The sequence below is a fragment of the Cavia porcellus genome, unplaced genomic scaffold, assembly GCF_034190915.1.
Source record: "Cavia porcellus strain 051 isolate PalLab524CR breed Dunkin Hartley unplaced genomic scaffold, mCavPor4.1 scaffold_5, whole genome shotgun sequence".
Lineage (NCBI taxonomy): Eukaryota > Metazoa > Chordata > Mammalia > Rodentia > Caviidae > Cavia > Cavia porcellus.
Window position 1 is genome coordinate 56,241,105 of NW_026947488.1, and position 26,463 is coordinate 56,267,567.

At 39.5% G+C, this 26,463-nt stretch overlaps 1 protein-coding gene across 6 annotated transcripts in view; it reads left to right on the forward strand.

Annotated features, from left to right (window-relative positions):
* Window positions 1–571: 571 nt before the first annotated feature.
* Atp2c1 (ATPase secretory pathway Ca2+ transporting 1) overlaps window positions 572–26,463 on the forward strand; it is a 121,824-nt gene continuing 95,932 nt past the window's right edge. For 2 of the 6 annotated variants that reach the window (XM_063248982.1, XM_063248983.1), the window contains exons 1-2: window positions 24,952–25,061; window positions 25,175–25,357. In XM_063248982.1, coding sequence (XP_063105052.1) covers window positions 25,345–25,357 — 13 coding nt within the window. In that variant the 5' untranslated portion in view covers window positions 24,952–25,061; window positions 25,175–25,344. Of the gene's footprint in view, window positions 951–24,661; window positions 24,910–24,951; window positions 25,062–25,174; window positions 25,358–26,463 lie in introns of those variants that run through there. The other 4 variants (XM_063248981.1, XM_063248984.1, XM_003476722.5 and 1 more) reach the window with 4 other exon arrangements.

Sequence of the window (26,463 nt, forward strand, 5' to 3'; positions counted from 1 at the left end):
TTTCCCCTCCCTTAGACTCAGAATAAGGCCTGAGGAAATTCAATGTTTCTAAATTCTGCCTGTGGATTTGTGATAAGGATTCAAGGAGAGAAGCCTTTTAACTACGAATAGTATCTGTTTGCAGCTATTGTTCAGTTAACATGAAGGATCTGGTTCCTGAGCATGTTGCATAATGTATTACACTGCAAACCTAAAGTTCTCAGTACTGCAGCTGAACCTGGATAACCGTGAAGTGGGAGCTCATTTGCTAATTCTGTTTTAGAAGTCCCTGAAAACAATGCTTCTCAAGGCTGAATGAATAGACACTTTACAGCTGAGATGCAGTAGACCGTTGTCTGTGTGTACCCGTGGTGATAAGAAATCTAGAAGGAAACAGGAAAAAACCACATGCCATGCCCTCTTTAAAAAAACTAGAAAAGCTGTTAGAATTTAGTGTGGCAATAAAACCTCATGAGAGTCCGTGGGTATGGAAAGTCATCAGCTAGCTAATATTATCATAGTGTGCAACAGAACACTGTTGCTAGAAATAGGACAGCCATAGCTCTGCCACAGGCGATTTGCATGCTCTGGGCCGGCCCCTGAATTTCTCTTGGATCCTTGGCTCCTGCTTTTGAGCCTTGTATTTCTGGACAGTTCTAGACAGTGTTTGTACTCAGCTGTTTTTCCAGGAATTTTACCCAAAAGAGTCAGACACAAGGAGAAAAACATCTGCTTTGTTTGCAGGGAAATGAACCAGCTACAAACAAATCTTTTGGGATCTGAGGAACTGCAAAGTTTCTAGATTTCGTATGGTTGCTGACAGGAAGGGGCATCTACATCAGGACCCTCTTGCTTTTCTCAGGATGAATAATCTGTTGCCTTCATCCAGATTCTCTTATTTCAAAAAATATCCTCTTCATGCAATTAGGAAATACTTATCGACATGGAGAAACCAAAGAGCCGAAGATCAGGTATCGTGTTGTTTATATTAACTGTAAAATTAATGGGTTCTTCTTTCTGGGTGTGGTTTTTATGTAGATTAGTGACTTAGTTTCTGTTGGTCTCCATGTTTTTGTAGGCCCAGGTCAGATCCTGCCTAATGGCTGGTCAGACTTAGCACTCAGTTTAAGATCAGAAAGGCTTGTGAGGATTTGTTTGAAGTTGGAATCTTTGGGTTCCCCAACTTAAGCTCAGATTCTGTAAACCTTGTGCTTTGCTTCCTTCTCAGTAACTAAACTACAGTCAGAGTTAAATTTTTGATTCCTTGATGATTTTCCAGTGCCTCAAATATAAATTTTAAAGCTGTTATAGTACCAGGTCCTGGAAACACACTTGTCTCCCTATATGTATTTGTGGTTATGTTAATATCACCAGGATTTGCAAAACAAGTCATTTTAATCACCTCAGCAAATCATTAATAGGCCATAAAGATCATTCAAATGTAACTGTGTGAAGGTTAGGGGACAGAGCACACGTTTTAGTTTTTTATGCCAATCAAAATATATAATTTCTAATAGGAGACTCTTGCATGTGGGTATAAAATCTTAAAAAATTTTTAAATATCCTATAACTTCTCATTAAGAATCATGCATTCATTACATTGCTTGAAAGTGATATCATTCCATCCCTTACAATTTATGAGAAAAAAAGGGTATTTCTAAAAGCCACTTTTGACAATATCCAACCCATCAGGAGCTCACTAGAAAGAAGTGTGGCAGTGGGATATAAATGTGAAAGACAGAGGAGTCGCCACCCTGAGGGCTGAGAGTCATACACCGCTCACACAGGATGCTCATAACTAGGACTGCAGAACTGTGTGTGAACATTACCAACATCCTGTGTTTGTTCTCTTGTGTGATATGAGATGACCCGCTTTGATAAAACACTTCCAGGAAATGAAAGCAAAGGACAGCCGGCGGAAAATCCTGTAATGACAGGTTTCCCAAAAAGTCAGTGCCTAACTTGGCAAATGAAAATCATTGCTACTGTTTGAGAGAAAAGTACTTTTGTGTCCCCAGTCTAACGATTTCACAAGAGCTGGAAAATCAGAGAGATTCTCTTCATTAAAGGAGCTATGCTGGCCCAGTTTATCTCTTAGCCAGGGTTTCACATGTACAAGAAAGTCTTCTGGTTTCCATGCCTCGGCACGACTGGGCTTGCAGTGGGAAGTGCAGAACCCATGGTGGTGCCCTTGTTTTCTGCCACATTGTCCGCTGTTTCAAGGGAAAGAAGGATGGTGGAAAACGTGGAATGTGGATTCAGTGATTTTTTTCTCCACTTGTCTCAGTACTACATGTATTTAGTGACTATATTCTCTGAATTTTTTAAAAGGGTTATTTAACAAGGGTTAGAAAATGCACTCAGAACATTAGCATGTGGACACCCTAACTTGGACTGGGTAGGTGGTCCACACAGTTTACATAATGTTCTTCTGAAAGAGCTGGGAGCAGGTATTAAGCCGAGTCCTTAATTTCTCACTTAAATGAATGAAGAAATAAAGAGAAATAATGTATTTTATTTCTGTCTAAAGCTACTTATAGCTCTGCAGATCTAATGTCTTGTAGAATTAGAGAAATCAGGTCAGAATGCATCTGGCTGACCTTGAGGAGCTTGTTGGAATGTTATAAAGATGATTAATAATGTCTGTAATATTTTTTATCTCCGTATTTGTCCCTGTCGTCCTTACATTCCTGTAAAAGGGATCCACATTATATAGATGAGGGGAGAGCTGGGGGTATACCCCAGTGGTAGAGTACTTGCCCAGTAAGTGTGAGGCCAGAGGTTCAATTCCAGGACCATAAATTAATAAGTGAATATGAAGACATTGAGACTTAAAGACCTTAAGCACCTTGTCCAAGGCTACCTAGCTAAAAGTACTAAAGGAAGATAGGAACTTCTATCTGTGGCTTTAAACTTTATCCATTTTACCATGCTTAATCCTTAACAATCTAGTGATGTCTTAGTAATACAAGAAACTGCTGACCTTTCGTGTGTGTGTGTGTGTGTGTGTGTGTGTGTGTGTTACTGCGGATTAAACTCAGAGCCTTCATTAAGAGCTACATCCCCAGCCCATTTTATTTCTTTTTTATTTTGAGACAGGGTCTTGCTAAGTTGCTCAGGCTGGGCTCAAAACTGCAATCCTCCTGCCTCAGCCTCCAAGAGTACTGGATTTATACATGTAGGCCATCATACCTAGCTACTATTATATGTCATAATTCTGACCAGAAGAATTTACCATCTATATGATTACCCTTTGAATAGTCTTCTATATTTACACTTAAATAATACACTGTTAATTTGTTTAGAACAGAAATTTTCAAATTACAACAGTAAATGAAGAACCATTGTTATTTGACATTAATAGAATAAATAAAAACAAAATATTAGATTCTAGCTAGATACCATTACTTGGAAAATTTAAAGCCTCAACCCTGATCATTTGCAAAAAAGGAAGGTTATCTTTTAAATGAGGTTGGCTTTCAAAAAAGATGCTTTTAGAGCTGAGGCATGGGTCAGCACTAGAGCATTGCTTAGTGTACATGAGGCCCATGAGGCCCTAGGATTGATCACAGGGCCCCCACTACCCTCCAAAAGTGTTTAGAGGTCCCTTAGTAGGCAATTCTCCTGAGTGAGGATGGAAGAAAATTAAAGGCAACTTTCTTAATACTAAGCAACATGCTGTTGAATATAACATCTAACTGCCATCTGAAATCTACCGCATTCTACATTATTCTAAAATAGTGCCATGTTCCAGACCAGATTTGTGCTTTTTTACCTCTGTGCATTCAGATCCGCTCCTCCCACTAGCCTAGAATGCTCTCCTCTAGTTGTTCACTTGAAGATGGCTTTCACATCCTTCATGACTCAGGGTCAATGGGCTCAGTTAAAAAAATCTTCTCTAGTTCTGCTTGGAGTACTGAAGCACAGCCCTTCCTTTTTTGCTTTAAATGTTTTGTTTTTCATAAGGCCCCTGACTCCATTCTATGTGGTACAACATATGCATACATTCCATAGACATGAGTGCAAGCATGCATGACTGGCTGTTACTTGGTTCTTTTCCCTCAGGCTCATCTTGGAGCCTGGCAAGGCTGGTTTATGAGAAACCCACAGCACAGGCAGTGGGTACATAGTGGATTACTCTGGGAACACACTTTTCTTGCTTTCACCCATCTCCTGACTAGGCCTAGAAGGTCCACAAGTCCTGGTTTAGTCATGGTTATGGTTGTACGGTACTTACCGTGTCCACAGATGCTTTCTTGCACATTCTCAGTGCCCATCCTCTTGCATTTAAGTGTTATACACACAAGAAAGTTTGACATGAGGCTTGGTTTGTGCATTAACTTTTACAGCTGCTGGTGGTGGTATTTGCTTTTGGCATGCAACAATCAACAGGCTTGCAGGTGATTCGTCTAACTGAGAATGAGTGCCTCATTCTTTGCATTCCTAGAGTCTCTTGGAGCAAGCATTTCACAAAGTCAAGCCACTAAAAATATAGGTGATTAAGGCCATTAATTAGATAAAGATGCTGAAATTTGGAGAAATTTTCTATAAGAATTATTTAAACAGTGTGGAGGCGATGGCAGTGGTGGTATAGCCTAAGCCCACATGGGGGTCTCAGATGAGTTTGGGTGGGTCCATTCAACACATTCATAATGATATTTGCTTGTAGTATTTTATTTTGGTTTAGGGCAATAACCAGACCTTGGCTAAGATGCTTGTGTCCAACTTGGAGGGAATGAATGAAACTTGTAGTCAGTGCTCTCCTGAGGACTAAAGACCCAGCAGCCTGCTTTGTGGCTCAAATGACTGCATAGGGAAGGGAGAATTTGCTCCACTTCTGGGCAGATCCTGCCTTGGCTTCAGTCTAGCGAGGCCTGTGGAGAATGTGTGGCCCTACAAAGACCCTGGAAGACCCTAGGAACTCCCTCATACTGCTCTGAGGGGTCAGCACTCTTGATGTAAGTATTATTTTTGGGTGTCAAAACCAAACTGTTTAAAAAGTTTGCAAGCTCCTATGGGACAGTTTGTTCTTTTTCTCTTGATGAGCTCTTTCAGTCCCAAGATTTTAACTGCACTATCTACGCACTGAAAACGCTCAGGTGTTTTCACCTTATATACCACAGCTTTGTGTATCCAATTGCCTACTTGACACCTCTGAGTATCTCAGAATGTTGCAGGCTGAATGCTTGAAGAGAATTTACAAGCCCTATGTCCAAATTTGCTTCTCCCCAGGTTTCTTTTATTAATCAATAGGACTGCTTAGCCAGAAACTTCTCCCTTCTCTCATCTCCCAATCCTTTAGTAATACTGGTCAATTCTACTTCTAAAATAATCATTGAATTTCCTGTCTTTTCTAGGGTAGCAGCCTTTTAATTTCTGTCCCACTTTCACTCTTGTTACCTTACAATCCATGTTCCTTGTAGCATTCAGAATTTTCTTCTGTAAGTGATAATCTTATTTCATCCCATTATAGGCAACGTGAGTGTTTTCATTTGGTATTTTGGCCCCAGTGCCAAGTGTAAACCTGGCACATAGGTGACTCACTTAGGTAATTGAATGAATGAAAGAGACTTTGTAATTATTGGAGAAGCTTTGCAGTCAGGGAGTTTTACGGTGATGAGGTGCTGTCATGCAGGGCAAGAGATGTTAAACCAGGTTATTATCCTTAATAAGCAGAGGCTTCTGGGATTGAGAGAAATTTATTTTAGACCTGTGGAACCTGAATCAGAGGTAAGAAATGTGCCCCATGTCTCATAGCTCTTTTGTCATGGCACAGGGATTAGGATTTGGCTTTAGTTCCATGCTCTTTCCAGTAGTCTTGTGAGTCTCCAGAGTTATAGGGAGGGACCATATGACCAGCCAGGAAAGAGAAAAAACCTCCACAAGGATGGTCCAGATGGTAGGGTATGCCTGAGGGCTAATTTGTCAACAAGTAAAGGCCTCTGGTGACAGACAGGCAGAGAGGACCCTTGGCTTTTACCTTGCACTTTCTTGTGGCCCTTCAGCAGCCTCCCCCGTCTGCATCTCTCCTCCACATGGCCCTGCAAGAGGAGAGCAGATGGAGAACCTTAAATCCACAAGCTGGCTACATTAACAGACGGAATTTGAGATGGCCAGTGCTAATATTGCCTTACTTTCTTGAATAGAAAGACTTTGTTCTGAATAAGAAATATCATTTAAGAGCTGACAAGTTGGCCTGTTTAACAGTGAATTTGCTTCAGATGAAGCAAAAGTCTTGGGAACCAGGACCTGCAGCTACATCTTAATTGTGAATTAGAATCATGTTTTGTTTCAAAGGCTGTTCTGAGGCTTCTCTTCAGTGACTTAAAATGTTTTCTAATTTACATAGGATCACTGGACTTTTATTTCCTGCTTTGTTTGTTAGAGAATGAGGGCCTGGGGTGTTAAATATTTCAAGTTAATTTGAATTTTAGAAACTCCATTCTTCATTTGGGTCTTGTCCTTGATCTCAATAACACTATAAAATATAAGGACAGTATCACCCCCACACCCTAAAAAGAAAAATTATGCTGAGGTTTGAAATGAGCTGCTGATATAAGCTCTGACTCTCTAAGTAAAACGAAACATTCTTCATAACAGCTTCCTTTAAGGAATGTTAAAAAGTTTTAGCTCCTCCAGGTGAGTTAGTTGTAACTCAAGAGTATACTAACAATATCCACTTTAAAAAGTATTTTAAAGATACCATTGGGGATGGAGGCTGTAGCTCTGTGGTAGAACATCTGCCTAACATGCATGAGACCCTGGGTTACATCTCTAGCATTACAAGGAAAAAAAGTCATGAGATGCTGGAACATTTTGTTCAAATGACCTCTGAAAGAAACCAAAAGTATCCCATGTCTTTGTGCTTGGGTAGGAAAACCTCTAGTTTTTCAGAAGTTGGGGTAAAACTTTACCCTTATAGAATTTAAGGTAGAGGGTAGGGATTTTTATACCACTCCGGTAGAGGAATTTATATATAGGTTACACTGACAGTTAAATTGCTGTGATATTATAAAGCTCAACCTTAATATCTCTATTAAAGTGATATTAAAAGTTGAACTATTTTATCATAATTATAAGACTCCCATCTGAAGGGAGGGAAGGAAAGGTATGTATCTATACACACACACACACACACACACACACACACACATACACGCACGCACGCACACACATACTGATTTTCCTGATAGTCTATAGGGTACCTAAGTGTTATAATTGAAAGCTTACATGAAGATTAGTGGATTTTTAGTCACTGTCACCCAGGTTCTCATGGTCTTCCCTCTCCCATCCTGTTTACTCATTCAGGCAGAGGTCTAGGAATAATCCTTGGCACTTTCTGTTCTCTCAATCAGTACTACTAGCCTATCTCCAAGTCTTTCAGTTCTATCCTTAAATAGTATCCATTCTGTGTGCTTACTTCTCTTTTACTACACTATCCAAGCTGCCATCAGTAATTCTTGCCTGAGCTACTACAATAGTTTCTTCATTGTTCACCCTGTATTTATCCGATTGACAGAGAATCTTCCAAAGACAAATGACCATATAGCTGCTCAGCCTCAGGCGTAGCTCTTTCATTGGTTTCCGTTTACTTTTTGGATAAGTGTTGGAGAGTATTGAAGTTAAACACACGTGCAGGGCTGTGATGTGGGTCCAGGCATGATTGAACTGAGAGGCCACCTGGAGACTTTCTGGATAGTTTTCCTTAATTAGCATCCTCTGTTGCTCTAAGGGGTCCTTGAATCCCTCCCAAGATCCTGCTCAGGTTTCCTCCATTGTCCACTCAACTCTTTGCTTGTTCTGATTAAATATGGGCTGCCTAGAGTCATCAGTGGCCTGGCTGGCTAGCCGGGTTGCAAGCTCTGCTGAGGATTTTACTCTTCCTGCAGCCCTAAAGACCATGCCACGTATCTTATTCCTTTGAGTCTTAGCCGTGCACCCATTTGAGGGACTGGGGAGTCTAGGTAGAGACCTCAACAGATAAAGGTGAAACTTCCAACATAAAGGACTTGGTTTGGCTCAGTTTTGTCTCACTGCATGTTGACTTTTTCTCTGTCCCTGTAATAACCTTCTTGTACTTCCTCCTTTCCCTGCTACTTCTTGACCAGGGCCTCCTTTCTACTTGTTTCCTCATTATCCTCCCTAATAATAACCCTCTTCAGATCTCAGTTCAGTATTACCTCCCGCAGGGTAGCCTTTTCTGACTTTGACAATTCAGCTCTATTTCTTACTATATACTTTGAAGGAACCTTGTAATTCTCCTTGGATTTACTTGTCCTTGTAGCATTTCTGTGTGCATTGCTGGAGCTATTTAATCTCCAGCAGGTCCCAAGTGATTAACAAAGTGCTGTCAGGTGAAAGGCATTGAATCTAGGTATGTGGACTGAATGAATGGAAGGAAGAGAAGTCTAGTAAATTTTTCTATTTTTCTATTTTGAGACAAGTGCTTGAAAGAATTCTAGATGTTAAATGCTATGAGTAAGAGATTTAAGGAATGATTTTTTTGGGTCTGTCTTTGTGTATATATTTCATAAGAATCACAGGACTAGCTTATTGAGAAAGGTGAGGATGTGCTTGGGAAGTTCTAGGGACAATTACTATGATTAATGACTAGAACTGCAGAGAGGGCTACAGTAGGATACTTAGATGGACTTTCTGCAAATGGGAGGTAATGGAATGAACTACCTTCGCAGTGTTCAGGATTATGCAACCAGTCCTTGGGGCTTCTTATAGCAATGCTTTCTGTCTTGTCAAAGAGAAAAGTGAATCACTTATTAGACCCATTCTAGCCCCTGGATTCTAGTCTGATAGGCAATAGAGAGGTGGACATTTCAGATTTCTTAAGAACAAAGAGTGGGTACAAATGGGTCCATTAGAATTCATCTGTTTTATTTGGTTAGTGGTATATCCTCCACAATATAAGGACATTTTTCTGGAATTTTAAGACCAAAGAAGATAGAATCAAATGTCTTTGGAGATTCAGGTAGCATGTAATCCTCCAGCAAGGAAAGGAAATATTGCTATATCCAACCAGTGACTAGCTTTTCTGAGATTAATCAACCACTAAAACACTCTCATTCATAGCTTTATAAGTTGTATAATTAATTCCCTCTAGTGTAAGGATAAATAGGTAAGTCATTGACTGACACAGACACTAAGAGGCTTCTCTTCAGTGACTTAAATGTTTTCTAATTCACATAGAATTTCAGGTTATTTTGTGTCATGTTGACCACAGTGATTTTTTTTTAAATATAGAAGCTCTTGTGTTCTCAAATAGTTTTCTTCAGTTAATCCTATTAACTTTCTGTTTAGTATAGAACCTACTGAAAATTTATGTCCTTGTTTTTCATTGCATCACAGCCGTGAGGTATCCGACATTCCTGGGAGATGCCTGGACCCTTGGTTGACTTCTGAGCTATGTACAACCTTGTCATTTGCTTTCAAATTTTTCTAATCTGTGCTCAGAAATCTTTGTGCCTTATAAGTCAGTAAATGAGGGACTATTAGAACTGTTAATTTGTCTGAAATAAGCACATGGATAGCTTTTTATGATGAAGATCCCTAGACTTGTTAGTCAACTTTGTATTACTGGGGCAAAATACCTGAGAAAACTTAAAAAGAAGGAAAGTCTATTTGGTATCCAGTTTTGGAGATTTCAGTCCATGGATGGTTGGCTGATATTTTTGGGTCTGTGATGAGGCAGAGAATCATGACGGGACCATGAGGTGGGAAGAAGCAAGGAGAAAGGAATAGAGGGTCTGGAGTCTCTATACCCCTTGAAGTCACTTTCGTAGTAATGTCACTTCCTTCCACTCAGCCCCACCTCTGAAAGATCCCACCAATTCTCAGCAAGGGGCTGGGGACCAAGCCCTTGACAATGGGCCTTTGGGGGAAGTTCAGGATGCACAGTACAGCCATTTGCTATCCCATCCCACTCCTTACAGTTTATCTACCAAGACTTAGTCAGCTTTTGTTCCGAACAGGAAATGACGTTCTTTCATACCTCGTACAGACAGTTTCATTTCTCGACAGGAAAAGAAGTGAATTCCTACATATGTTGTGCTGCTCAAAATCTGCTGTAAAGAGAGTTGGGGAAATGTAAGAATTATTTTGCTCTTGTTCATCCTAAAAGCTTCTTAGTCTATTGTAGGAGATACAACTACATTATCCCTTACAGAATGCACAGGAATTTTAATATTAAATGTCTTACACATGCAAGGAACTTGACAGGGTGCTTTATTTAATTCTCCTATTAACACTGAAAAGTAGGTGGTTTTATTCTTCTTTTATAGGTGAGAGAACTGAGACTTAAAGAGATGGAAATACTTGGTACATAGTCATAATCTATGGCAGTAAGATTTTGCTTCCAGGTTTGTCTGTTTGGCAAACACTCACATAGACAAACTCCCCACTGACTGGGTTCCTTTTTTCTCTCTTTACTCTTTCCTGTCCTTTTCCCTTGATATTAGATTTTCTTTCATTTATTGAGGATAAGGGGATTAACGTGAAACTAATGTAATTATGTTGAGAATACACCCTGAGTCTTATTTGGAAGAAGGAATATAGGTGGAGATCCAGGTTTTAGAAATGTTTAAAGTTGATTCAATTTTGGGAACTTTGCTTTAAAAAAAAAGAATATGAAATCTGTATCAATCAGCATTCTCTAGAACAGAACTAATAGGAAACCTTTCTCCCTCTCTCTTCTTTTCTTTTGCTTCTTGTCTTTCAACCAAGAGAGGTGACTTTTTACCATGAGAATGGATACACACAGTTATGGAGGATGAGAAGTCTCAGGATCTGCCTTCTACAAGTGGTGAATTCAGTCCAAGTCAGAGGACCTGGAGCACTGATGTCCAAGAGCAGGAGATGGGTTTCACCCTCCCTCTGCCTTTTTGTTCTGTTCCTTATACACAATGAGCACTCATACTTGTGATGGCATTCAGTCCACGAATTCAAATGCTAATCTCTTCCCAAGTGACACTCAGAGGTATATGCAGAAATAATGTTTTACTAGCTATCAAACCACTTAAAATTGACAGATAAAATTAAATATAGACATAAACACACAAAATTAAACATTACAAAAATGTAATTATTGTATTTGTTGTAGCGTATTTATTTAGAATGGAATAAAAAAATCACAACAAATTACAAATTTGAGTGACAAAATACCACAGATATCATAAAATTAAAAACATACGTTTTTATGTGGTATATTTAAAACTTAAAAGTAGTGTCCTTACATCTTAAGCTATAGTTTTTAATCATCTCTTCAAATGAAAAAGATTTGTTATTTTTTTTTTTTTTTTTTGCGCAGGGACTTGAACTCATAGCTCGCTTGCCAGCTGGGTACTGTGCCACTGAGCTAGATTCCTGGCCCAAAGATTGCAAATATTCTCTCAAGAGATAATACAAATGCAAACACTCCCCTAACACTCAGTTTTTCTTTGTTTTTTTTTTTTTTTTTTTTTTTTTTTTTTTTGTTAGAATCTAGAAAACCTCACAGATTGGCTTCTACTGTTTCTCCTCTTTCTACCCCCATTCTGCAGGTGCGTGGCATCATGGGACACACTGATAGTGAGATTGCAGGACCGAGGTACAGGCAATAGGACTATTTCTGGATGTCATTTCTGTTTCAAAGCAGCTAGCCATAACTTAACTCTACACAGACATGACTGAAATCGTATTTATATACTTCAAACAAAATCTAAACACATCCCCATCTTGAGTTCATCTGAGCCAGACCTATAATTAAACCCACACTCACTTCCATGCTCCCTGAGAAGAGAATTGTGGTAGAAGAAAAGTCAACAAAAAGAGTGCTGTAAAATCAATTGTACTGAAATAGTTTTTGCACATTTTACCAAAACATAAGACCACAGGAGCATGACTAGTCTCTCTCTGGGTCTTGAGAGGAATCTCTGAATTGAGGCACCCTGAAGCTTAACCTCTGCTGGCTTTCAAGAACACCTAGCTCTGCAGGAAAAACATAACAATGAAAACAACAATGTGGCATTACATAATAGTACACGAGTGTCCATGCCATATCGGGCTTCAAAAAGATGATGTATGCTGGGCACGGTGGTAGGTACCTGTGATTCAGCTGATCTGAAGGCTGAGGCAGAAAGATCCCTAGTTCAAGGCCACTGTGGGCAACTTAATAAGACTCTGTCTCAAAATAAAAAATAAAAAGGACTGGGGATGAGGACCTCTTGGTTCCATCCCAGGAGTGGGAAAAAATTGCTAAATGAGGTCCTGTTCTGAGCAGCTTTAGCTCCCAATCTTATTAAATGAAGCAGAGGATATTCCTTCAGTGCATTTTGTAAACAAAATGATAGAGATGGACATATTATGATACTGTTAATCCTCAAGAGTCCCTATTTCCTTGTCCCCATTTATGTTTGAAAGCATTATTATTTGCAAAGGGATTATTTGGAAATGCAAACAGACCCCAATGCTACCATATTAGTCTAATTAATATTAAACACACCATTTACTGTCCTTCCAAGCGGGCCAGTTAATACGTCGGGAGGAAAAGCGTGTTACTGTCGTTAAAGACTGCACAGCAGAAAAATTGTAACAGCACTAAAGAAAGCCTTTAAAAATTCATTAAGATGTAATCAAGTTTTTGCAAACTCATCTATTATTTGCAATTATAACATAGTTACTGTAAGTTGTCTGATTCTCTGACAAATGTCACCTCTGTATTTGCTTTTCTTGCTGAGTTTTGCTCCTTAATGGATTCAAATGCTCAGCTTTTCCATATATCCTCCTCTTAGAAACTCTTGAATCCTCCTTTATTGTTTCTATGGATAACTGTTTTTAAAGGTAAGCAGTGTTTATAATTGTGTCCTGTACCACTATCTGTCTTATTCTTACCATTCAGCTAGGTCATGGTTTATAAATATACCTCAGAATAAATAAAACAAATTATAGAAGTAGTTTAGCCTTATATAGTAAACACATACATTTACAATTGAGTTATTTAAAATGATTTAACAGTACAAATGATGTAAATCCCTGCCACTAGTATCAAAAAACTTCTTTTTGTCCTCTACTAAAGTAAAAATTGCATTTAGTGGACTTAAATTTTTTTATAGCTTCTGAAATGTAACACAGCTTTAAAAAAATTTTTTTAATGAAACTTTCACAGAATGTTTCAATAGAATGGCATTTTCTATTTACCTTATGAAGCTTTTTTCTCTTGTCTTTCATCTTACTGTACTGCTAAAGCCTGATATCCCTGGTCAAAGAAGCATTGTTCCCAGGGTCCTGACCTGGAATAAGAAAACAAAGACTCACTTCACAGTCACAGTTGGGACTACAACTGTAGCTCCATTTCTACCCATTTGCTGCCTAGATTTTGTGCTCATTCTCTCAAACCAAGGCTATGCAAATGTGGTAGTGAGTTACTTAAGACAGGAAGAAGAAATATGATCACTTTATAATCTTAATGCTTTTTCCCTTCATATTTTATAATAATTGGCTTCAGGCTAATAGGTGTCTACTCAAAGAAGTTCATAGCCCTATATGATTTAAGGAATTTGGAGGAGGTTTAAGATAGTGATATATACTCACTCTGTGTTTTGAATGGAAGACTATTAGCATGATAGAAGTATTTTTAGATGAAAGTTTTATGCTTCTTGTAAGTTGATACTCAGACCTGAGCATAGCCTGGAATCATCTGAGGCCTTGGTAAAGAGCAGCCTGCTCTTTCTGGTACCTCCAGAATGGCCGATTCAGAACTGGCGGAGTGGGGACCATGAATGTGCATTTCCCATAAGTTCCTACATGGCAGGGACCTGCCTTGAGAATTACTGATGCAGGCCATTTGATGATGCACATTTTCAAAATCAGAGCTGATAGGGGTTGTCATCTACATTCTCAAGAATAGTACGTATGCTATTTAGAAGATGGGAGATCACCGTCAAGGACAACAGAACAGTTAGGATGACTTTCAACTGCCGAAAAATCATACTCTACTACTGAGGTACCATGCCGAGCATGGTGATGCTTCCTAATGCAGGTGTTAATTAACAAAAGTCTTTGTTCTTAGAATATAATTAAAGTTGTACTCTTATCTATTTACTTCCTTCTTTTATGGTCACTTACTGACTCAACCGATGTGGTAACTGGAAATTTTAGTTGTTGATTTATATTATGGACACGAAAAGGATGTAATAGTGATGTCCTCTGTATGATCTAAAGCCATTATGAGAGCTTACGATTTTTAAAAATTCACTGTTACCCTGGTTAATATGCCAATATGATTATAAAAGACTCAGAATATCAACACTTTAGCTGGAAAGATGAAATCAGTATTCCTAACACTACTTAATCTCTTTTAGATCCTACAACATATATCTAGTATGTATTCTGTTGATTTTTCAACAGAGCATGTTAATGAACGTGTCTCAATTATCTTGTGAATAATCTCGCTAAAATGCTTGTCTGTCGTTACTTATTCATAAGATTACACTGCCATTTTAGCAGCACTTTTCAACTTTGAGAAGATAAACCCCAGGGACTCTTGAACAGATTCTACTTGGAGCATGAGTTTCCAGTATTGGAGCCTGAAGATAAATATGAACATGTGAATAGATGAGGACAATAACCAAGAATGAACAAAAAGGCAGTGACTATTAGTATAGTCTCAAGTGTCATCAAATGAGCTATGAAGCAGATACCCTCCCTGTATTTGGGAGTTAGTCTCCATCAAGGTTGCGTGGGGCCACGTTTAATTGAAAAGCACAGGAGTTTAACAAAACAGGATGAACTATAAAGATAATTCAATGAACAGGGCAGCTTCTTGTATGTTCTCTACTAGGGCACTGCGGAAGCATGAAGGAAATTGCAGTCAAGATAGTTTACTCTTCATTTTGACACTGAGTAGTGAGAAATTCTTGTGCAGGGGGACATACCCTGAGTCTCATCTTTGTCAAGAAGAAGCTGTTTATGAGACCTGGCCTGTTTGTCTCACAAGATTGTGAGGATTAAATATACTTGTATCATGGAAATGACCTGTCAGGTGAAAAGCCCTAAACCAATGTGTAGTTTTTCGGTGAAAGTTGATTCTCATTTCCCTAAAAGTAATGAAAATACATTAATCAAGTGTGCATTGTTGGCCTCTTTACTTTTCCAAGATTTTTTATACTTTTTCAGGGTTAAAATGAGCAATTTTGGGAGTATAGCTCAGTAGTAGAGTATGATTTTTTCATGTGTGAGACTCTGGGTTCAATCCCCAATACACACACATACACACACACACACACGTGCACATGTACACTAAAGCAGTTTGATAATTTAAACTAGGAGTGAATATATGTGTGCATTTTTCTAAAAAAATCCAAATATTACGCCTTTTTAACTGCTCTAAATCAGATAATAGAAACAAGTTGGTGTACAAACCCTAAAATATTAACCAAGTTTTTTTGAGGGGGAAAGATTTATTTAAGATACTACAATATATGTTCTTTAAGGAAGGTGTAAACATAATTTCATAGGAAAATATGTCACAAAAATAATCATTAATTGCAGAATTAAAGAAGAAAAGGCTGGATGTGTAGCTTAGTAGTAGAGCACTTGCCTTGTACACATGAAGCCCTAGATTTGATCTCTGATACCCCCCTAAATTTCCAAAATTCTTGGTGCCAGGGCACATAAGTACATAAGAAAGTAAAAATTCTAAAATCCCACTAATTTTCAAGAAAGAACTATAGTTACATAATTTAAAAATATTCCTTTTTTTTAATTTAAGGAGAAAAAAAAGTGAAAGTGTACAAGTTATACAGATTTACAGAAGAAAAAAATGAACAGTAGGAAATCACTAGTTAATGGATTACATATTGCCATCTTAAAAATAATTGTTCAGGTCACAAAATTAAAGCTTGTAGAGTGGACATTCCAACAATGATACTGCAAACAGTTCTGTTCAATGATCCAATAAAACTCTGTGATATCATTTTCTATCTTATACACTTAAATATACATGCAGTTATATAGTTTAGAGCACTTTCTTTTCCTCTCTTTTGTACAATGACTATTACACATTTTGGGTTTCATTGCTCCCACGGTTCTTATTGCTTTTTTGGAAGAGAGTAAAACCAAATGAGACATAACAGGACAGAATCGGTCAAGTCAAAAGGGTGGACAATAATAGATAATATAAAAACATAATACAAGGTGATCATCAATGGTTACCATAATGCCTCCCGCTATCTCTAATAGAATTGCCTATATCATTAGTTATAATACAATTGAACAAAATAGTAAAGAACAAAGCCGACAAAACCAAAACATTGGAGACATTGTAGGTCTTCAAAAGTAGATAAAAGTCAACGAGAATGGGCGTTATAATGAATCTCATTATCTTCTCAGATGATGCCTAAACTTTCGAACCTGATACTATCTATCAAAACAGAATAGGGGAACATCAGTCAAAAACAAGATGGTGAGAGTAATACAGGGCTTCAAATCGAGATAATAGAAAGTCAAAGTGGGTTACTATATTATATCCTGCTATTTTTTTCCCTTTAATTAAACGGATAAAAATAAAAAAGTAAATAATGGAGTGGAGATTGAGAAAAAAGAGGGCATAACAGCAAAACAGCGCAGATCAAAACATAACCATTTAAGCAGAATAGTGTTTCACCACCAGATAATTCCGACCTAAAAGTAGTTACCATATTGACTCTTTCCTTGAAGTCCTTGAGTACAACTTCATATACTGTAGCATTAAGTATATCAAAACAATGTAAAACCATTTAAGAGAATGACAGCATTACAGAGTATTTAGAATTGACTAACAGAAAATGAACAATGGTTTCTGTATAATCTCCTTGTCTTTAAAAGGTTTTTGCTTATATTATCGTACATAATAAAATCCAATAAGATACAACCTGTTTAGACCATTGGAGACAGAAGAACAAAAGCTAGATGAGACTTCAAAACAAGATGATACTAAATCAGTATTACCTATTAAGATGTCATTTTCTCTAAAATAGCTGTTCCTATCATCCAATCTTCTCTGTCTCATTTCTGTTGAGCTCTTTTTCTGTCAGTAGCTGTCAGTTTGTCTTCTTCATTTTGTTCTCTGCTCCATTTGTTGTGGCCTCCCCGCCACCATTTCTGGGTTCTTTGTATTTTTCTTTTTTTAGAATATCCTGCAATACTTTCTGTAGGGTTGAATTGGTGGTTGCAAATTCCCCCAGTTCCTCTTTATCCTGAAAGCACCTTGTTTTTCCATCAATTTCCAGGGAAAGTTGTGCAGGATATCTCAATCTTGGCTGGAGATTATTATCTTTCAAAGCTTGAATTATTTCCCCCCATGCTCTTCGTGATTTGATGGTTTGTGCAGAGAAATCTGCTGTAATTCTGATGGGTGTTCCCTTGTAAGTGGTCTGTTTCTTGTCTCTGACAGCTTTTAATATTCTGTTCTTGTATTGAATTTCTGGAATTTTTATTATTATATGCCTGGGTGTTTCTCTGTTAGGGTTGTAGGTAGCTGGGGTCCTGTATGCCTCGTACGTCTGAGTATCTTTACCTTTTGCTAAATTAGGAAAATTCTCCTGGATTATTTCTGTGAGTAGCTTTTGTAGTTCACTTGTTTGTGTCCCTACTTCTTCTTTTATGTTCTTAATCCTTAAGTTATGGCTCCTCTTATCATCTTCTTGTCTTTGTATTATTGCTGTTTGTTTCTTTGTTATTTTTAAGAAGTTTTTCATTTCATTCTCCCATATTACAAGTCTGCCCTCCAGCATAGATAGTCTGTCCTTAGTTTCTTTCAAGCTGTTATGCCAGTCTTGGATAGACTTCTTAATTTCTTGATAGTCCCTTTGAACCTGCTTCACGTACTCTATGCTTTCTCTGTTTTCTCCATCAAACAATTCTCCCCTCTTTTTCTGTTCTTCTATTCCACCATCTGTTTTTTCCTGGGTGGTGCTTAGCACCTCTCTAACTATTCTGCATACTTCTAGCTTCAGGTCGTTGATAACTTCATTCCTGAATTGGTCTATGAGGCTCTCTATATGGCGCTTAATGTATATTGGTGCGGTGTCCGCTATTGCCTGTTTCTCAGAATTGGGGGCCGAGGAGCCTTTCTTGTTGCTTCCCTTACCCATTTTCTCCGTTCCTTATAAATTGCAAGCTTACATAGGAGGCCCAGCTTCCCTGCCTGTCAGCCACAGCCTGATCAAATTGCACTGGCTAGGTGTTCCCGCCCACCCTTTAAAAATATTCCTAATCAGTAATAGGAAAAAATAGAATGTTGAAGTCAATGGCCCCATTGACTCCATTGTGCATTTTTTCTCCTCAGCACTGGGGAATGAACCCAGGACTTTTGCACTGATCCGAATTCCTAACTTTAATTTTTTTTCATTTTTAAATTTTGAGACAGGGCTTTGCTAAGTCTCTAACTTGTTTAAATCTGTAGTCCTCTTGCCTCAGCCTCACAGACTGCTGGGATTCTAGATGTGCAACAGCCTGTTAGTTTTTTTGTTTGTTGGTTTATTTTTGGATTTACATCTTAGTCTATAACTTCTCATTTGTTAACAGTGCCTTTAGCATTTTTCAGTAATTAATATAACATTTTATCATTTAGTGAAGTCATACTGAACTCCTTTAACTTCTATAGGAAAGTCAAAACATCAACCAATTAGATTTCAATGTTTACCTAAATCATTTTTTTCTCATTTAATATATCAATCTGAGTGTTTCTAGTTGCCAGTAATAAAAAAGTAATTTATTAGCTGATATTAAAAGAAATTCAGTGGTGTGGCGGGCTCCAAGGTTGGTTGATTTCAGGGAACTGGTTTCTTTCCCTCTTCTTCACTACTTTGCCATCCCTTCATCCTTTGCCATCCCTTTTCCTTGGGGAAGGCCAAAGGGGAGGGCTAAGGAGATGGTTGTAGCACTTTTAAGCACTCAGGATCACAGGGAAAACTTGTTAAATCACAGGTTGTGGCCTATAACCCCAGAGCTCTGATGTACTAGGTCCTGCCGTGGTCTGAGGATGAGTGTGTTTTTCTGCTAAGTTCTGCTGCTGTATTGCTGGTGGTGGGGCCACACTTGGAGAAAGACTTAATGACCCCGGAAGTGAATAGTTGAGGATCACTTATAACGTTCATTATAAGATGAACCTTATCATTTGGCATATGACACAGACTGCTTTTTATTCTCTTCAGAGGGCTTGGTGCCATTTGTAGTTTGTCACTTGTTAACATGGCCAGTGTTCATTTAGAATGCCGATATTCTTGCTAGTTGATATAGCAGTTTTTTAAGACAAGTTTTGCCTATGGTCATTTGAGTGGGGGTAATAGGGCCATATGAAACCCTAACTTTGCACTTTAGTTTATTTGTTTTTAGCCAATAGAAAAGCCTCTCTTACCCTGTCACCTTCATTTTCCCAGTTCTTGCTAATACAAAACATCTGGCAATATTAAATTACTGTTAGTATTTCCTGATGTAGGCTATACAAGCACTGTCTTTTATAACCAAAAGCAAAAATAGTTACCTGGAGGTATACTGTAAATAAATGCTTCTGGTTTTCCACCTGAAGCATGTTCTAGCCTTTAAATTTTGACAGTTTGCTTGCATTACAAAATGTCTGTGCTGCCAATTTGTAGTTTCCCTTCCCTATCTCTAAAACCATATTGCCAAATTGTAACTGCTTCTTCTAGTTCCACTGCCTTCCGCACTATATCTGTGACACAGCTTCCGTAGTTTGCATATTAAGAGCAGTGAGAGTGGCGGTCTGGTTAGCATGATTCTCAGGACTGAATTTCAGGATCCTCATAACACTGTGCACTATTTCTGTGCTCTCTCTTTATTTATTACCATGAGCATTGTGTTTTTTTCTCATTTACTTTCACAATAAGAAGCCACAGTGGCGCCAGATAGTTTCTGCAGGGGTAAATGGGAAGGCATGGGACAAGTTCAGGCAAAGACGCAATTTTGCAAAAAAGGATTTGACCTGTGGTTGGGATAGAAAGTTGTAAGTGCAAAATGTGCTGCATTGAAGAAGGAAACGTGACCTTTCCTGAGTCTCTCTTAGACACTGATATGCAGTGGGATGAAGAGAGATTAAAACTGTAGCTGATGTGAAATTGAGAAGGCATTTCGATGGGAGGAGGCGGGATGGTAATAACTGCAAACAATGTACGAAATCTGTCTCATCGTATCGGCTATTTATGACATCAGTAAAGCTTTCAAAGTTGGAAGACGCTGGCCAGTGACAAATGAACTTCCTTGGCTATCCTAAGACCTATTGCTTTTGAACAGCCTCCTAGCTGTTTTGTCCAGGAATTAGGAGCAAATTCCTTGGTCCTTAAAGTAATGACTAAGACTGTGCTGGAAATGATCATGCTTTCAGTTTTGTTACGCATTAATATGCATGCCATCAAAATTAAAAGCACAGGCTCAGCTGAAATTTTCTACTTGCATGGGAGCAACCCCCTCAACATTATCTTTTAGTTTCAAATGGTCACTTGGGCTTGAAATCTGACCATACAATTTTACATGGTTAGATTATACACAATATTGATTAGGATTTACCCTGTTCAGATCAAGTCGTCCTAATAACCTCATTATGGTTTTGGGGATGGATGCTCATTATCATACTCTGTAAAATCCCTTAACTCTTCTTTGCAGGAAAGTAGATGTTTGGGTTTTTAGTTTGATCATAGGAAGCAAATAGCACAGTCAAAGGTGGGATTATGTTTATTCATTCAACAAGTATTTATAATGACCATTTTCCAGATTACCCATTTATTCAATAGATCTTATATAAAACTATCAAATGTTTTAGGGCAGAGATGAATTATGCAAACCTGGAAGCCAGACATAATGGTTACTTATGATGCTTTTGGTTCTATGATTGAACCCAGGTCTTCATGCATGCTAGATGCATGTTCTACCACTGACCTTCATTCCCAGCCTTCAGAATGATAGCTCTTTAACAAGGTACATTTACATCTCAAATGAGGGATTACATAATTTAGAATTCTGTATATCTTTTAATCTATGGAAATAATGAAGTATAGCATTGTGCCTTGGGACTCACACTTATTTTGTTGTCTTTTCCTTTTTCTCAACTGCACACAGATCCACTCTGCCCTTCAGAAGACTGGTGTAGACACTAAAGATACCCAATAACACGACAGGCGCAAACCTGCTGAGTGGAGAAACTGAGTTATACTCAGTATAAGCCTCTTTAAAAATAAGAAGTGTACTTTAAATTCTTTAGTATATTCTGCTCAATTTGGTCAAACAATTCACATTTAAGAAGCTAGTCAGGGTATAAAAGGCTATGGTATATTGTGAATATTTGCAGAGAACTTGGGGATCTGTGCTCTGTTAAAACCAACCAAATACACAAAGCTTATATTTGAGAACTTTAACTTTTTACTGCTTTCAACTTTTACTCTAGTACTGCTAATACATGAGACCAGCTGTGGATGGTGACACGTGTCTTAATTTCAGCACTTGGAGGCTGAGGCAGGAGGATCTTGAGTTTGAGGCCAACCTGGGCTACATAGTGAGACCCTGTCTCAATTCTGTTTTCTAAAAAGATGAAAAAAATGCATAAAACTAAGCAGATTTATAGCAATTCTAGTAGGTAGTTGTTGAGCACCAATTTCATATGACATATTTTGCAGCGAGACAATATTTCTTCAAACCTGATATTTATATCCCTTATCCTATAAGAAGAAAAGTGCTTCTGTGGGAGTTAGTTTATAAAATGTCTTTGTAGCTTTTAAAAACTACCGAACTTGACAAATATCAAATGATAATTTCTGGTCTGAGGGTCTACCTCAGTGATCAGAGTGCATGTACAGCATGCATAATGCCTCTAGGTTTGGTCCCCAGCACCCAAATAAAGCAAAATTCAAAAAAACCTCTTTTTTTGCAGTGAGGTGCAATTTCTTAATTATTAACCTTTAGTACTTTAGATAGTGTTTAAAACAACTTAAAAGCAGACACTAATTCAGGAGAAATCTTTAATAAACTTTTCCAAGTTTTAGTTTTCAAATCCTAAAGGAGCACATATTCCTTTATCCATCCAAGTTTATAAAAATGACAGTTATCAAGCTTGGTATAGAAAACAAGATACCACTTATCCTTTGTGAAATGACACATTAGTTTAAATAAAAGCATGACATTATACCATTCTTTCATGACCATTTTTCCTGTCTTTTCATTTGTAATATTTCTCACAAGAAGAAAAGTATGATGAATTTACCCTCATTGCTCACGTAATAACTTTTTTTTTGGTGGCTCTGGGGTCTTGCACATAGTAGGCAAGTGCTATACTGTTGAGTACATCTCCAGCCCGTGACTGCTTTTTTATCAACGTATTTGCTTTTGTAGGTTATTTAGAACCAAATATTTAAAACCAAAATTTTAGAGAATTTTTATGTAAAAATTTTTTTTAAAAGGTCAGACTTAATATACTTCACAACTATCACTCTTACTCAAGCCAGTTAATATTTCAGTCTTTTGCTTGCTTCTTTGATAATTATTTTATTGTGGTTTTAATTTACAACTTTTTTCAGATCCTTACAACAATCTTATAAGGGAAGGAAGGTGTGTGTGTGTGTGTGTGTATGTGTGCGTGAGCACACATAAAATTTACATTTGTAATCCACATATATTTTACTTTTTATTTGTTATTTTGAGAGAGTCTTACTACATAGCTCAGGCTGGTCTTGAACACACTATGTAGCCCAAGCTGGCCAGCATCAGCCTTCGAAGTGCTAGAATTATAGGGAGGCGCCACCATGCTTGAGTTCACATACATTTCAGTTGTTTCCCCAAGATGAGAAGGGGACATGGCTACAACAGTCTCACAGCAGGTTAGCTCGGTCTGAGGAGATGTGAGAAAGAAGATGATTTCTTTAGCATGTGCCTTAAACACTTTCTATTGCTCTGGTTTGAATGGTGTTAACTTATGCTGTTTTTCATGTATAAAATTTATAAATATGATAAATGCTGTCTTTTATGTACACAGAAGTCACAGTTGCTTCTACTGACAATGGCTAGCTTGGTAGAGGAGATGTGGCGCTGAACAAGGGCTCCTTTGGTAGAGATCATGTTGGTAAAGCTCAGGGTCAGCTAAAAGGCTGAATGATGAGCTATCATTTCAGGCTCTTCGCTGTGTCCAAGAATAGGTGTTTGGAAGACGAGTGACAGTGGATTAAGAATGAAGTTTAAAAAAGGAGTAAAAGTTTTCCTGGAAAGTATTATCCAGTTTCTTTTTTGGTGTAACATAGGAATAATGAAAAGTTGCTCTAGATAAAATGTACCAATGGTTAATGAATACAGTAACGAACTATCTTACAAACTGGTAACACTTGCATGAGATGGCATATTGACTGTACAAGGCCTTGGGTGATAATGCCACTGTGCAGACAAGTCGCTAAGCATGCCAATCAAAGTGGCTACTTTTTAAGACTAGAAATCTACTTGACAGCGCAGCTTTGAAAAGCGACCTCACTGAATGAAAGCCCACCGTTTCTTAAAAATAAGTAAAAGTAGATGCAGTCTAGATCATGATGCTTGATTAGTTGTTTCCTGGGAACCAAACATGAAAACAGGCAGCAGAGTCCATTAACTGTATGTTAAATGTGTAGATAGCGTATTGGAATATGTCACAGACCAGATAGGAGACAAATCTGTAGTGGGTCTAAGTGCTGATGGGGAAAACACCTCTAGTACACAGAAGAGAGGATTCATTGGGAGCCGCCCATAGTCCTTCTGGGGATGAGCAGGATCTCACTAAGTGTAGCTTTGCCCCCTAGCGGGCACAGATGCGAGAAGAGTTCGGTTCAATGGCTACTGTGTCTGGCCCACCAAAGTTTAAAACGTCACTCCATCAAAAAGCACCTAGAAGGTCCTGTCCAAGTGAAAAATTCATGTAGCAGAAGATATAGCTAGTGGCCAATGGTACTGTCAGTTCTTCAGCCTTGATCGCTGGCCGATTTGTTTCTAGTTGCTGTTCTAGCCTCGCTCTGGTTCCCTACACCTGAACGAAAAACCTCAGGGGTCCTTTATCGCTGACTCTTAACTTTGCCCTTTCATCACTCTCGGGCACAAAAGCACATCCTTCATCCGGAGAGAATCTGGGGAAGTCGCCTGTGGCCATTGCTCTCGCCGGAGCAGGTGACCGCGCGGGAGGGTGGGGCGAGACTGGCTGTTCGCCGAGGCTCAGACCCTGGCAGGGACACTGCGCCCTCAGCTCTCACCCCTTTGAGCCTGCGCGTCGCAGCGAGATTATGACGGCCCTCCGACCCGAGGGGCTTCCCTGTTAATTTAGTTGAGGGCACTCATCGCCTCTGGGATAGCGACCTTAATTCTGCTTGTCTGTCCCGTGGGAATGAGTGGACTGCGCGAGGGAACGCTGGCGCCCCAACCTCGCGCGCAGTCGCTGTGTAAAAACTGCTTAGGCACTGTTTTTGAGATCAGCGAAGAGCCGCCACGCGGCAGGCAGGGACGAGTCGGGCCACCAACCCAGCAAACCCTTCCGCGAAAGGACTCCCACCGCAACACCACGAAGCTCCCCGGCCGCAGGTTCGGCCTTCCCTTCACTTCCGCCCGGTCACTCGTGAGCGGGAGTGCGCCTGCGCGCGCGCCTCTCGCAGCGGAAGTAGTAGCGACAAAGCGTGGGCCGCGGCAAGCCCTGGACGCGCCGGGGAGGCCGGTGGCGGGGAGGGGCAGAGCGCAGGAGGCGGAGGCGGGAGTGGAGGAGCGCGGTGGCGGGGAGCCGGCGGGGCCGACTGTGACGGCCGTTTATCTTCTCTCCCTTCCCCTCCCCGCGTGCCCTCCCTCCTGCTCGCCGCCTCACACAGCGCGAGCTGGCTTCAGCCTTTGCGCCGCCGCGCTGCCAGGAGCTCCTTTACGCCCGAGGCGTGCGGGGCGTCCCCGCGAACCCCGCGAGTGAGTCCTCGCGGCCCGGCGGAGGGGCCCCGGGTGTGGGGAGGGCCCTGCTATTAGCTCCTGCCCTTATTTCCAGAAACTTCCAGGTTTCGAGGGAAAGAGGCGTCCGGGGATGCCTCGGCGGTAGGGCGTTTTAGGGCGCCGCCCCGCCGGTATGAGAAGGGGCGGTGCGGGCGGTGCGGGATCGGCCGGGAGGCGGTGGCTGGGCCCGTGGGTCGCCCTCGCCGCCTCTCACCAGCGCCGCTTCTCCTGGTTTCTGTTGCAGATGCTGCTGCTAGGGGTGGTGGGAGCAGCCGTGGGACTCGTGGCCGGGAGCGGGGTTGACACCCTGGGATTCCGGGGGCTTCTCTTCCTTGTCCTGCTCCCAACCTCTCTGTTCCCAGTGTGGCCGAGGCTGACTAAGACTTTGTAGCCATCAACCCGGGTGCAGTTTCGATGGAAAATGAAGGTAAAGGCCCTTGGCAGAGGGGTTGCAACGCAGAGTTGAGGGTGTGGTGGTTTGCTTTTAAGTTGTGTTTTCCCATCTTTTCATTTTCGTGATTTTTTTTTTTTTTTTTTTTTGCATGTGAAGTGTCTGACCAAGGGTTTGTTTTTTAAGAATATCCAACGTTTTGTTTTGGGGAAGTGGGTATTTCGGGGATTAGGATTGTATGGGTGAAAGCTGGATTGTGCTTTCCTAGGAAATTCCTATTTTCTTTAGCTTAGGGAAGTTTTCATTTTAGATAGCATCTGTGCATGTTTAAGTAGCTGTTGGAAAGGAATCACCTGAGAAGAGAGGGGACTGGAAGGGAAAGGATCTAATCTGTATATTTGTATATCGAGTCTTGCTTTGATGTGTGACTGAATTCATTTAGTAAGAAATGTTTTTTTTAATGTTTGCTCCAACATCTATTGGTTGGAGGAAAACACATTTTCAGTCCACAAAATTAACTCTGAGTTTAATGAGGTCTTGTGAGGTGATCTTCCTTCAAGTTCCACCCTATTTCAAAACATTATGTAGGAAGAGGTTGACAGTGGAACCTGTTTGTCCACGGCACACTTTGGACACGTTAGGTTGTCATTCATATGTTGTTTCTATTGGCCTTCTTAATATAGTTAATGCTTTTTATACATAGCACTGATAATTTTTAATAATTGCTGTATAGCTCTGAATTATTTATTTAAATTATTTTTTCTCTCGTGAACAACCAGACTTATTCTTTGGATTGAGTTCTCCATTGTGTGTGACAATCCCTTTCCCCTCCTCTCCTTGTTTAACTGTGTGAAAGATGCTATAAAAAATGCCTAATATAGTACTTTTTCTCTTGAATTTTTGATTTTTAAAATCTGTATCTGATACAAAGGACCTGCAAGTGAACTGCTGGGTGCTTTCAATTGGTTTTTTGGTTGTCGAGAATGTAAGCTTGATTGTCTAACTAGGACTGGTAAATTCAAAATAGGTGTTTCTTACAGATGCAGTGATGTGTTTTGCTACCCGAAACCTCTGGATATGTAGGAAATCTGATGAGAGGCCTGATTATATTGCCCAGTTTTATTCTGGATAGATAATTGGTG